The sequence below is a fragment of the Hyaena hyaena genome, unplaced genomic scaffold, assembly GCF_003009895.1.
Source record: "Hyaena hyaena isolate Hyena2069 unplaced genomic scaffold, ASM300989v1 scaffold_1171, whole genome shotgun sequence".
NCBI classification, from domain to species: Eukaryota; Metazoa; Chordata; class Mammalia; order Carnivora; family Hyaenidae; genus Hyaena; species Hyaena hyaena.
The window spans coordinates 73,616-87,219 of NW_024081805.1; the positions used below are offsets into that span (position 1 = coordinate 73,616).

General features: G+C 41.3%; 1 protein-coding gene across 3 annotated transcripts in view; it reads right to left on the bottom strand.

Annotated features, from left to right (window-relative positions):
* Window positions 1-5,923: 5,923 nt before the first annotated feature.
* ZFX (zinc finger protein X-linked) overlaps window positions 5,924-13,604 on the bottom strand; it is a 51,491-nt gene continuing 43,810 nt past the window's right edge. For 2 of the 3 annotated variants that reach the window (XM_039222656.1, XM_039222657.1), the window contains exons 4-8: window positions 12,377-12,526; window positions 12,020-12,163; window positions 11,493-11,642; window positions 10,818-10,958; window positions 5,924-9,973 (exon numbers count right to left, since the gene is read on the bottom strand). In XM_039222656.1, the coding sequence (XP_039078587.1) occupies window positions 8,790-9,973; window positions 10,818-10,958; window positions 11,493-11,642; window positions 12,020-12,163; window positions 12,377-12,526 (1,769 nt within the window). In that variant the 3' untranslated portion in view covers window positions 5,924-8,789. The remainder of the gene's footprint in view (window positions 9,974-10,817; window positions 10,959-11,492; window positions 11,643-12,019; window positions 12,164-12,376; window positions 12,527-13,604) is intronic. The other variant, XM_039222658.1, reaches the window with a different exon arrangement.

The window sequence follows — 13,604 nt, forward strand, 5'->3', positions numbered from 1 at the left end:
GGAAAAACATTCCACGCTCATGGATTGGAAGAATAAATATTGTTAAAATGTCATTACTACCCAAAGCAATCTACACATTCAATGCAATCCCAATCAAAATTATACCAGCATTCTTCTCAAAGCTAGAACAAACTATCCTAAAATTTGTATGGAACCACAAAAGACCCCGAATAGCCAAAGCAATATTGAAGAAGAAAACCAAAAAGGGAGGCATCACCATCCCAGACTTTAGCCTCTACTACAAAGCTGTCTTCATCAAGACAGTATGGTACTGGCACAAAAACAGACACATAGACCAATGGAATAGAATAGAAAACTCGGAATTGGACCCACCAATGTATGGCCAACTAATCTTCGACAAAGCAGGGAAGAGTATCTAATGGACAAAAGACTGCCTCTTTAACAGATGGTGCTGGGAGAACTGGACAATAACATGCAGAAGAATGAATCTAATCACTTTCTCACACCACACACAAAAACAAACTCAAAATGGATAAAGGGCCTGAATATGAGACAGGACACCATCAAAACCCTAGAGGAGAAAGCAGGAAACAACCTCCTTGACCTCAACCGCAGCAATTTCTTACTTCACACACCCCCAAAGGCAAGGGAATCAAGAGCAAAAATGAACTATTGGGACCTCATCAAGATGAAAAGCTTCTGCACAGCAAAGGAACAATCCATAAAACTAATAGGCAACTGATGGAATGGGAAAAGAGAGTTGCAAATGACATATCAGATAAAGGGCTCGTATCCAAAATCTCTAAGGAAGTCACCAAACTCCACACCCGAAAAACAAATAATCCAGTGAAGAAATGGGCAGAAGACATGAACAGACACTTCTCCAAAGAGGACATCCAGATGGCCAACAGACACATGAAACGATGCTCAGCATCCCTCATCATCAGGGAAATGCAGAGAAAAACCACACTGAGATACCACCTCACGCCGGCCAGGTTGGCTAAAATGAACAAATCAGGAGAGTGTAGATGCTGGCGAGGATGTGGAGAAATGGAAACCCTCTTGCACTGTTGGTGGGAATGTAAACTGGTGCAGCCCCTCTGGAAAACAGTGTGGAGGTCCCTCAAAATATTAACACTAGAACTCCCCTATGACCCAGCAATAGCACTGCTGGGAATTTACCCAAGGGATACAGGAGTGCTGATGACTAGGGGCACATGGACCCCAATGTTCATAGCAGCGCTTTCAACAATAGCCAAATCATGGAAAGAGCCTAAATGTCCATCAACTGACAAATGGATAAAGAAGATGTGGTTTATGTGTACAATGGAATACTACATGGCAATGAGAAACAATGAAATCTGGCCACGTGTAGCAACACGGATGGAACCTGAGGGTGTTATGCTGTGCGAAGTAGGTCAGGCAGAGGAGGACAACTACCATATGTTTGCACGTATAGGTGGATTAGATGGAAGCTAACGGAGGACCGTGGGGGAGAAGAAGGGGCAAAAATAGTGGGGGAGAGGGAGGGAGGCAAACCGTGAGAGACTCTTGAATGCTGAGAACAAACTGAGGGCTGATGGGGGTGGGGGAGGAGGGAAAGGAGGGTGATGGGCATGGAGGAGGGCACTTCATGTGGGGATGAGCACTGGGTGTTATATGGAAACCAACTTGACAATAAACTATGAAAGAAAAAAAAATTTTTTAAAAAGGGTAGAAGCCATGAAGACACATTTTTTCAAAGAAGACATACAGATGGCTAACAGACACATGAAAAGATGCTGAATACCAATTATCATCAGGGAAATACAAGTCAAAACTACAACGAGATACCACGTCACACCTGTCAGAATGGCTAAAATTAACAACGCAAGAAACAACAGGTGTTGGCAAGGATGGGGAGAAAGGGGAACCCTCTTGTAGTGTTGGTGGGGATGCAAACTGGTGCAGCCACTCTGGAGAACAGTATGGAGGTTCTTCAAAAAGTTAAAGCTAGAGCTACCATATGATCCAGCAATTGCACTAGGTATTTCTCCAAAGGATACAAGAAACACTAATTCAGGGGCGCCTGAGTGGCTCAGTCGGTTAAGCATTTGACTTCAGCTCAGGTCATGACCTCATGGTTTGTGAGTTCAAGCCCGTGTTGGGCTCTGTGCTGACAGCTGAGAGCCTGGAGCCTGCTTTGGATTCTGTGTCTCTCTGTCTCTCTGCCCCTCCTCTGCTCATGCGTGCGTGGCACTCTCTCTCTCAAATAAAAAATTAAAAAAAAAAAAAAAAAACAGCAACTCAAAGGGATACATGCATCCCTATATTTATAGCAGCATTATTTACAATGGCCAAGATATGGAAGGAATCCAAGGGCCCATCGATAGATTAATGGGTAAGAAGATGTCACACACACACACACACACACACACACACACACACACGAATATTACTCAGCCATAAAAAGGATAAAATCTTGCCATTTGCGAAGACATGGATGGAGCTAGAGAGTGTAATGCTAAGTGTAATAAGTCAAAGAAAGACAAATATCATATGATTGAACTCCTGTGGAATTTAAGAAACAAAACAAATAAGCATAGAGAAAAAATAAGAGAGAGACAAATCAAGAAACAGACTCTTAATTATGGAGAGCAAACTGATGGTTACTTGGGGTTGGGTGAGGGGGGCGTGGGGGAAATAGGTGATGTGGAGTAAGGAGGGCACTTGTGATGAGCAGCGGGTGATGGATGGAAGTGCTGACTCACTATATTGTACACCTGAAACTAATCTAACACTGTATGCTAACTAACTGGAATTTTATAAAAAGAAATAAAAAAGCTAGTATGTTCTAGGTAACGGGAGAGAAAAAGGAAAGTGTTTTGCTTTCTTCTCAGTACCATTCTGAATTTTCCGTATTGTCTCCATAAAAAATGTGCACTAAAAATTTTTTTAAAGACAACCAATAGATATGGAAATAATTGATGTTTGAATTGAAAATTCCTGAACACAGAATCGATGCTGTGATAACAAGATAGAGAAAGGATTTCCACGTACAGACTAAGACTGGAAGAGAACAAAGATGAGCCTCTTAAATACAGCAAGTGGCATTGTGGGTGATCATTTCCTAAATTTTGTTACGATATGTAATAAAAATAACTTGCCAAGTTATCAGCTTTGAAGAAGCAAACTTGCCCTTGAAAAGTTAGTTTTCTGAGGAAAAATGAAAGCATACTGCTCTAGAAGAAACAGGAACTAAATCTTTAAATCTGTCACAACCACCACCTTCAGAGGGGGCAAATAAAAGTTAACTGGGGAAAACATCTAATATTTAATGCTAAAGGCAAAAACCTCACATTTTGCTAGCAGGCTAATGCCATAAGGCAACCCAGAACAGACTAAGCTTGCTATTTTATGAAGATGGCATGAAGGGACTCCTCTGCTTTCTGTGAGTCCTGGCCTAGGAGGGATGGTGGGGGAGGGGAGGGGCACTGCAGCCATTCTCTCCCACTCGCTCCATTTCTCTGGTGGGAGACCAAGCAGTCTCAATAGCTCGGAGTGACTGGCTGCATCATTCGAAGCCTAGACCGAGGGGAAAGAGATTTAGCCTCTGGGTCTCCCAATTCAGTTTCACTAGAAGTCACACATTGAACTGGTGGTTTATGTCTCTTCCCAACGTGGTTGAAAGCCAAAGAGGAGAATGGGTGTAACCAGAACCCCCCCAAACCCCAAGCCAGGACTCTGTTAATACCTCTCCTTATTTCAAAGAAGCTCAGGCAAAAGGAAATGGCTTCTGAATTTAAACCCAAATGCAAACATAAAAGCAAAGCAGAAACTCGCCTCTTGAAAAGCGTAACATGGGTCCAGTTAGCTATTCTATTTTCATCAGTGAGTTTAGATACTTCTGTGGTAAGGTAATTACATCACAGAAGAATAAAGGGCGTCTAGAACCCCTAAGCTGGTTTTCCGCAGCAAAGTAACGTAGCGGCTTTACACTATCAGCAGGTCACAGTGCCAAATCCTTTGTGTTCGCCATACGAGTAACATGAGAGACCATGGGAGTAGGAAAAAAAAGAAAAAGAAAATAATTCTTGAGTTTGAGCTCAAACTTGGTAAACTAAGAATTTCCCTCAATATTCATGAAAATGATTTTAAAGTCAGGGTAGGTGCAGATGCTACAGTGATATTTTCATCGATGTCACATCACTTCCGGTTTGTAGTGTTGGGGATTTATTAACTTTGTGACTTAAGCCTCCTCATTTCTGTGTGTGAGTGTGTATGTTTGCCTTGTCTATAGCCAACACTCCAGTAGGGTAACTTAAAACAAAATAGGAATTTATTTACAACAATAGCAAAGATGTCAAAAATAACAGAAATGATATATAACAAATCCAAGAATTGTTTTATGAAAAAGGCAAACAGTATATACACAAGAGATAAAACACAATTCAGAAGGGCAAACTTGATTTTGACCTCATCTAAACAGCTGCAGAACGTGGCAAAATGGGTTTCCAGATATGAATTGCTTAAGTAATGTTGGGCTGATTAAACACACACTTTTCAGCTTTTCTCTCTTCCTTGCTGAATCTCCCGCCGAACCCTGCTGACCTTTGAGGGCTTTAACTTCGGGAAGGCCATACAAGATTTAGGAAGTACAGGCTACTTACATGTGTGCTAAGAAAGGATACGCTGTCTGGTGGGCTCACACTTGAAACAAGGTAAACCAAAGGTATAAAGGAAGTCCATTTCACCCTCATTTCTGGGGTTGTGTGTGAGAGAGAGCTTTTCTGGCCTACCGCCCAAAGTGTGGCATCAGTAATCTTTCCAGTTCCTCAAGTGCTCTAAAATGTTTCCCAAACCTGAACATGCATCACAATCGCTCAGAGGACACAGTAAGACACAGATCACTGGGTCTCGAGCCCAGTTTCTTGATTCAGTGGGTGTGGCGTGCGGCCAAGAATTTTTATCCTTAACCAAGTCCCAAGTGATTATGATGCTGCCAGTGCTGCCAGACCACACTTTGAAAACCGCCACTCTAAAATACAACCCCTGTAAGATTTTGTCTCCCAGGCATTCTACTACAACTCAGTTTTTCATACACTACGGTTTTGCGTGACTTATGGATCTGGACAGGGACACCATGTTCTCTTGACCGTTTACCTCAAATTCCAATTGTTTACTGTTTCAACTACTGGGCAAACACTTGTACCTACATAGTTGAAGATCTGAAGGACCTCTTCTTTAAAAATCAAAGATGGCTTGCAGCGCCTGGGTGGCTCAGTGGGTTAAGCGTCCGACTACAGCTCAGGTCATGATCTCACGGCTCGTGGGCTCTGTGCTGACAGCTCAGAGCCTGGAGCCTGCTTCAGATGCTGTGTCTCCTTCTCTCTCTGCTCCTCCCCTGCCCGTGCTCTCCCTCTCGCTCTCTCTCAAAAATAAACAATAAAAAAAATTTTTTTAATAAAATCGAAGATGGCTCAAATCTATCTGTTACTCTCTTTGGACTCCTGCTAACTTTTACCTAACTTCTGATTTCTATTATGACAATGGCCGTTCTCTAGTACATTAGCATCTACCAACGAAAGCACTGCAAACTTGGCACACAGGTGTCACTCTAGGGCAGGGCTTCTGCTGTGGAGGTGAGGACAACACCCAGGGATTAAATGTGCTGTGGGTTGACAGCAATGAACTTTAAGTGCTCTCAAAAACAACTTTATGCAGGGCAAATTCACATCAGGGGAACTGGAGATGCTAATAAAACAAATCCCTTATGAAGCTAAAAGAAAAAAACAGAACTTCAAGGACACACTCATCATCAAAGGACTCACCAATCACTTCTTAAGTTCTCTGATATATTACTTTACAAATTCGCAGGGCTCAACTAGTATGAGTGTTTGCATCAAGTCACAAAATTCAAAGCAATCAAGCATTTTGCATTCCACTGCTGCATAAAAGGAAGTAAGAAATGGGGAAATGAAAATAATCCACTGCTTTTGATGTTTATTAGGTTTACAAAAACTGTACATTTTTTTCCTTAAGAAAAAGCATTAACTTAGTACTGGTATCAAATAGACTAAACATCCATTAACAGGAAAATATTCTGATTTTTATTTTTGCACGTTATTCTCAAGTACACAATTACAATAATGTCACACATCCCTATATGATTTTCTTTTTATGTATTTTACTTTTTTTACAAAGTGTACAGAGGGAGGGACATACAATATTTAATAGGATATTTCTACAGAACAATAACTTATATTATGTCCTTGTAAAAATCTGTACCTCTTTAAAACATTTAACTGAAACATCCATTTTTTTTAGCTTTGCTAATCAAAATTGTTTTAAGAATTAAAACTAGGTTGTAACTAATGTCAGTACATAACAGTGACTACAATTTCATTTTCTCATTATACAGACAAATACATTTTATCATATTCACTTGACCAAACCCTTAAATACCTTTTAAAGGTTTCAATATTGTGCTTTAAAAAGAAAATAGCTGTGTATGATTCCAGACTATGTAAGAGAAATATAAAGTGTGTACAGTGTTGTGTTCTTTATCTTTCAGTTTATTTAAAAAAATATAGTTAAGTGACCAATTTTTTATATTTTCTGTACTAATTTTACAGCATGTTTTAAAGTTAACAACTTTCCACTTTCATTTAAGTGTTTTCTTTCATATGATTTCTGGGAAAAAGAAATCAAGGGAGATTTTAAAGGTTCTCACAAAAAAACAGACAGAGCTTTCAAGAACAGTACGGCAGAGCAATGAATCACACAATTGTAAGTTTCTCTTTTGTATTAAAAAAAAAAAAAAAAAAGAATGTTCACAGGGCCCAGAGCTCCCACCAGGATAGGCCATGCCTTGGCTTTAACTGGCATTCGGGCTGGAGTTCACACCAGCCCAAAGCACTTGATTTCCAAGTGGATGAAATCAATCTAGCACTTCAGAGGCTTGCCAAACACCAAATATTTAGATTTCTAACCCTAGAAATATAATTCCTGAATACAAATATCAGTGGCAACGAGAAAGATGAAAGGTAAAACCCTAAGAGCACGAAGGGGAAGAAGCACCATCATGAAGCGGCAAGGCAGCTATCAGGTAGGAAGAAAAGTTCCAGAATCTCCTACAACGGGCCAGATGCTCGCATGCGGACAGCCCATCTACAGGCCCCCAAAACCTGTTCTCTGTTTTCCAAGATCCGTCTTCGCATAATCCAATTCGAATTAACCGACTTCAGCGTATGGGTTTCTGACATGATTCAGAACTGTTTGTTTAAAAAATGTCAACTCTCAAAGAAAAACAAGACCGTCGAAGACTTGGGGATGTTCCAAATAAGGCCTCAGATCTTCCTCCTGCACTTAAACACACCTTTACCTTCTAACCAAAGCCAATTTGAGTGTTCAGGTTTTTGAAGTTTGCTAACTGTAACTAAGAAATAGCCGAGCAGGCTGGCCCTGCCAAGCGGAGGTCGTCATTAGCACCCAATCTCTGGGATGCGGAGCTGTGGCTTCCTTAATCCCCCTTTCACTGGGTGACAGACACAGAGTTCCCTCGTGAGCTTCTCCGAGAGAACGGAGGGAGTTCTGTCTGGATGCTCATTAGCTTTTCAGAAAAATATAAAGGCATGGAGCTGAAGTTGTATGAAAACACTCTATCTAGAAACATCGTAACGTCTTTTTTTCAATTACCAAAGATATTTAAAAGAAAATACCTTTACTCTTTAAAAATACTAGTGTCCTTATTTTCCTTCTAATTCTTCACCTGAGTAGTCTCTCTGAAGAGCATGAATTACAAAATGCTCTCTCATGCATCCCTGCATCTTTCATGTTATTGTAAATTTAATACTTTTCATTATAGATCTTAAACAACTACTACTGGGGTTGTGTGTATAAATATGTAAAATAAGCAATACACACAGATACATGTTCTCTATATATGTGCATATATATAGTTCAGGGTACATTTACATATATAAAGTCGCAAAAGGTCCTACGAGCCACGAATTACCTCTAGGAGATTCCAAAATGCAGTCCTCGATAATCTCATTCGTTAACACACAACCATTCCGAGACAACGCAGCACAGACGGGATAATCAAAATACAACATGATCAAGCAAAACCTGTCAAGAAAGTTTTCTAGAAGTCTGCTATGCTGACAAAAGATGTAAATACACCAAAGAAAGCCCCCCTGCAAAAAGTACAGCTTGTCTGCTCAACAAAATGAAAAGTAAAGACGAACCCAGCCAGGGTTCTTTCCTTAGCGACGCTCGGGTGGCAAAAGCTCAAGCGGAAACTTTCGTTGTCATGTAGTCTGAGAAGAGTAAGCAACACAAGTCAACGACTTCCATGTTAGGATAATTAGACCTGACTGGAAATCTTCTATTTATGTTAGTAGATGTCTCTGACAATTTTATTGTGAGAAATTCATGGGGAAGAAAAAAATGAGTCCATACGAATACTTTCAGAGTTACCGATCTAAAGTTACCTTAACTTTAAGTTAAATGGTCTTAGAAGAGTACCATCAAGGTAAGCAAGGTAAATATTTAAATAAATATAAAACTTGTAAGATAGAAAAATTCAGTATAGAATCAAGGATTACTTTATTAAAAGCAACTTATTTGTTGCTGCTTTCCCCCATTTATTAAACAAACTGAATAGAATTCAGAACACACTATTCAACAAAATGTAAAAAAAAAAAAAACCTCAACTAGAAGCAATAATTCTATTTGTACACAGCATAAATCAATATACAGTATTGTATGTGAATGAGACTGACTGGCTTTAAAATGAGATTTCTGCTTCAAGGCCAACATCTCCACAAATGTCTGTAGCAGGACTATCAGGGCAGGCCAACTTCCTTATGATGTCGCATTATGTGCTGGTTCTTTTCCGAAGGTCGTCGGAAGCCCTTCTTGCAGTACTCACAACGGTGAGGATAGTCTTTCGTATGAATGGAGATAACGTGCCGTTTAAAGCCCGAGGCGTCTGTAGTGCTATACTCACAGTACTCACACTGGTACACTTTCCTGCCACTGTGTGTCTTCATATGCTTTTTAAGCTCATTCTGTTGCCTAAATCCCTTTCTACATCTCTTACACCGAAAGGGAAGATCTTTCGTGTGAACGGAGAGAATATGGCGACTTAGAACAAACGGATCTGCAATCTTAAAGTCACAATGTCTACACTGGTGCATTTTTTTACCCTTGTGGGCAGCCACGTGTTTCTTGAGTTCAGAAGGCCTGTGAAAGCCTTTATCACACATGTCACACTTATGGGGGTAGTCCTTCGTGTGGACTGAAATTATGTGTCGTTTCAAGTCGCTCGAGTTTGAACTCTTGTGGTCGCAGTGCAAACACTGGTGTGTTTTGCTCTCCTGGTGGATAAGAGCATGTTGCTGCACCTCTTTGGTATCTGAGAAAGTCAGAAGACAGATGTCACACTTGAATGGCATCTCTTTACTATGCTTAGTTTTTACGTGTGTTTTCAAGTTCGAAGAGTCTGCAGACCTATACTCGCAGTACTGGCACTGGTACGGCTTCTCCCCAGTATGGATTCGCATGTGCTTTTTGAGCTCTGATGGGTGACGGAAACCTTTACCGCACTCCACACAAATATGAGGAAAGTTCTTGCTGTGGACCGCCAAAAGGTGGCGATTCAACAACCCTTGTTCAGCTGTCTCGTATTCACAGAATTTACACTTGTGCATTTTGTTGGCTCCTTTTTCCTTATGCACCATTTTATGAGTAAACAAAGCCCCAGCATGAGAGAAATGCTTCCCACACTCATCGCATTCGATGGCCTTCTCGGCCTTGCTGGTCAGCTTGTGGCTCTCCAGGTGGTTGTGTAAACTTATCTTCTTGTTGGTAGTGTAATCACAGTCAGTACAGCGGTACTTCTTCTTAGTAAGGTGTTCGGGATGGTTTTTCATGTGCCTTTTCAAAAAACCTCTAGACTTAAATTTCTTCCCACAAATCATGCAGGGATAGACAGTCAAGGGATGTCCATCAGGGCCAATAATTATTGCTAAGGAAGGAAAAAAAAGGAACATGAGTGATCAAACCAAGTTCTGTTTTGGTTTCTTCAAGCATTTAAAGTGTGCGTTCTGAACATTATGCAGCAAGTGTTCCTACATTAAGCTATCTGCTACTTAACATTCCTTCTGCCAGTTTTCAATGTAAGAGATAGGGCAACCTCATCATAAAGAGAACCCTGGTCTGAAAACTTCATTCAGGCCTACTGGGGCAACCTCAGCCCCTCCAGTTTGAAAAAAATCAGTCAATAAATCTGTAACTCCTACCAACTAATGACTGAAGCTCTATCAATCAGAAGAAAATTATTCATAAAAATAAAGTTTCGTAATCACAGCTCCTGCTTTGGGGTTTCCAAAAAACCTAATTTGGTATCAACTTAGCGTAGAGCTTAAACCCACCTATGAGAATTCTCCTATGCAAACTGCCATACACGAATAGACAGGAATAGGTCATGTGAACTCAAGTACTCTCCTCCTGCTCTGTAAAGTACGCCCGCTTCATGCTAACAGAATCAGATTCTTTGTATTCCTTCCGTTTTTAAAACAGTTAATGCCTGCAACCTATCTGAGGGATTTCTTCTCATTTCCACATAAAAATCACCCACGGTGTGAATTTCTCTCCCATTCGTGTTCGATCTTTTCCTTATTTCTTTTTATCCCAGGAAATCATTCATGAATATCACTGAATTCTTAAAATGATATTTTCAAATTCAGTACAAAGAAGCTACATGTGGTCTAGCAGCTAAAATGCCATCACAACACCTCCGTGGATACACGCTAGAGTTTCCTCTGAGAGCTCGCAAAGCACGCTGCGCTGTGGAACTCATGTGCCCTCACCTGTTTGGTACTGCCTGGAATCAGGTCTTCTCCTTTTCTTTGGTTTTTGTTTAGCCAGTCTGCCGAGCCCAGCAGACTCATCTATGTGCAAGAGGGCACTTGCAGTGCCATTCCGGGTTTCAATTCCATCAGAATTATTACCTAACAATGCGCATTAAAAAACAAAATTATACAGTATTATAAATGATAAAAAATTAGGGATTCTTTATTAACTATAACAACGAAAAGTAAGCCATGATACTCATGAATGACAGAAAGTCCCCATTCTAGGTAATGGGTTTTATGACCACGTTCATTATAGTGAGACGGCAGGAAAGGCCTAGCTTCCAGATCTAAAAAACACAGGTCAGCATTGTGCCCCATGGACTCCCTTGTCATCTCCCCAAATTGCAAAGTCAGGGGCCAGATACAATCAAGAGGAAAAGTTCCAGCTTGAAAGCCTGTGCACTTCTTGCAGTACTCCCTTCTATGTGACAAACACACGAAGGAAACTCCTGTTAGAAATAAAGACAAAAAGTAGACTTTATAATCTTCCTCTACTCGTGTTCAAATCAAATAACCCTTACAGGGCACTGGTACTTCGTATTTCGGAACCCTACGACCACAGGCACCGCTTCTAGGCACGGAGTCACGTTCACGAGCCCACGGCGTCCAAGGAGCTGCCGGGCGACTTACCGTAAGCTGCCGCCCACGCTATTGGCATGAAGGTCTTGATTTCGTTGTCGTCCATCTGCTGCTCATGCACGGCGGCGGCCGCAGCGGCAGCAGCATCCTCCTCTCCCACGATCACTTCCATATAAACTTCATCAGCGATTTCAGCAACATCTGAATAGGAAATGATAACACAGTTTTGTGACCGTGTTTACAGACACGGCAGGAGAGACGTCTGTACTCAGATTCGGTAAACAGGCAAGCAGAAAGAAGGCTCAAACGTTACACACCTAGAACACAGCTTCCACACAGGCACGAGCAGTCAACAGATACTTACTGAATGGATCCTCCATTTCTTGGCTTTGACCCTAACTCGTTTTTAAAGCAACACTTGAAGCGTACATAGAGGGTCACTGATAACCGCCCTTGGAATACAGCAGAATAATCGCTACAATAATGCTACTTGTTTCCTTCAAATACTGACCAGATTTAATAAAAGAGGGCACTACAGAAACATAAAATCTTCTCCCACAAAAAGGCCACCTACTTACTTAAATCTTCGTCTTCTTGCTGAGAGTCGTTGACAGTCATGTACACCATCTTTTCCCTTGGCACACGAATACTGCTATTCTGATCAAGTAATTCAACTCCATGATCATTCTCAGGCTCACTCTCCACAATGTCTACGGTGCCACCTATCAGGAAGATGACAGCTCCAAGAATTTATCTGAAAACTTCATTTCCATCCGGCTATTACATTTTATATACTTTTCTCCCGTTACACAGAAATCCTTGTTTAAACGTTATCTTCAGAAAAGGTTTCAAATGTTCTCAATCTAAACCACCCAAAAGTCACTGGGTTGAAGCAGCTAATCAGGATGTAGAATATGCTGAAGCTTTCCACTTACCTAAGTCATCCTCTCCAGGGTCGGCTTTAAAAATGTACACTTTGATGACTTCAGGGCAAGTGCCATCCACTTTACAAGGATCGATTTCCGACTCCGCGTCCATGGTCATTCCAGAGGAACCATCGTGTTCTATTTTGCCAGCATCATCCACTAAAAAGGCAGAGAATACATTACAAATAACAATAGCAGATACTTAAATAAAACGTTACCAGTTTTAAAAGTCTTTTTTACACATATAATCTCTAACATGAGTCATACCAAATTGGATAATTTTCCCTGGACAAGTAGATACACGGGCACGGTGGGAAATGTGGCTGTCCGCTAAGCCAAAGCTGGGGTCAAGGAGGGCCTGGTGCAACCTGGCACAGGGGCTCAGAGACTCAACAATGGTAGGCCAGAGGTTTCTCTATCGGGTCAGGTGTCAGTATCTCTTTGGGAACATAAAAACACACGCCCCAGCCCAGTGGCACTAGAGAATCAGAATCTGCAGGGGTGAAGCCAGCTATGTGGACAGATTTAGAGATTCTGATCGGAGACTTTGAAACAGAGCAGTGACAAGGGCACATCACTGTTTTTGCTACACCACACTGGCCTTTAGAAAAGTGAATGCAAAGTGATCAAGACAAAGCAAGGATACCACTTGTGAGTCTACAGCAGTAACACAGGCAATAGATGATGCGGCTTCAAATCAGGACAGAAGTAGATGGGGAAGGGGGCTGGGCAAGAGCCCCATCTCAGGACTGAAATGGCAGGAAGGACTTAAGACTGATAACTGAACATGACAGAGGAATCAAGAAGGACTATGGGGTTTCTGATTTAGGTGACTGAGTGACTGGAGGAGGGAACCTCAAGAAGGATCTCTTCCTGAATGGTTAATTAATTTAAGGTCTGAGAAGTAACATCCCTGAAAGCGCTCGGAGCTGGTGTCTGTCTCCATCCTTTTATATTCACAGCACCCTTTGCTTGTTTCTCACAGAGTATACAATTCACTGTACTGTCACTATCAGGGATTTTCCCCCATCTCTCTCACTGACAGAGCAGAACCTGTTATTTCATTATTCAGTCTTTTAAGACCGAGTCTGGTGATGGTAGAGGCTCAGAATATTGATGAACCAATGATTCAATGAAGGAGATGTGTGAAGTCAGTTGCTGAGTATTTGAAAATAGTCTGAAAGCTGAAGGCTGACAAAGGTTTAGAGCCACCAGGTCCATGCTAACTGGCCCTGAG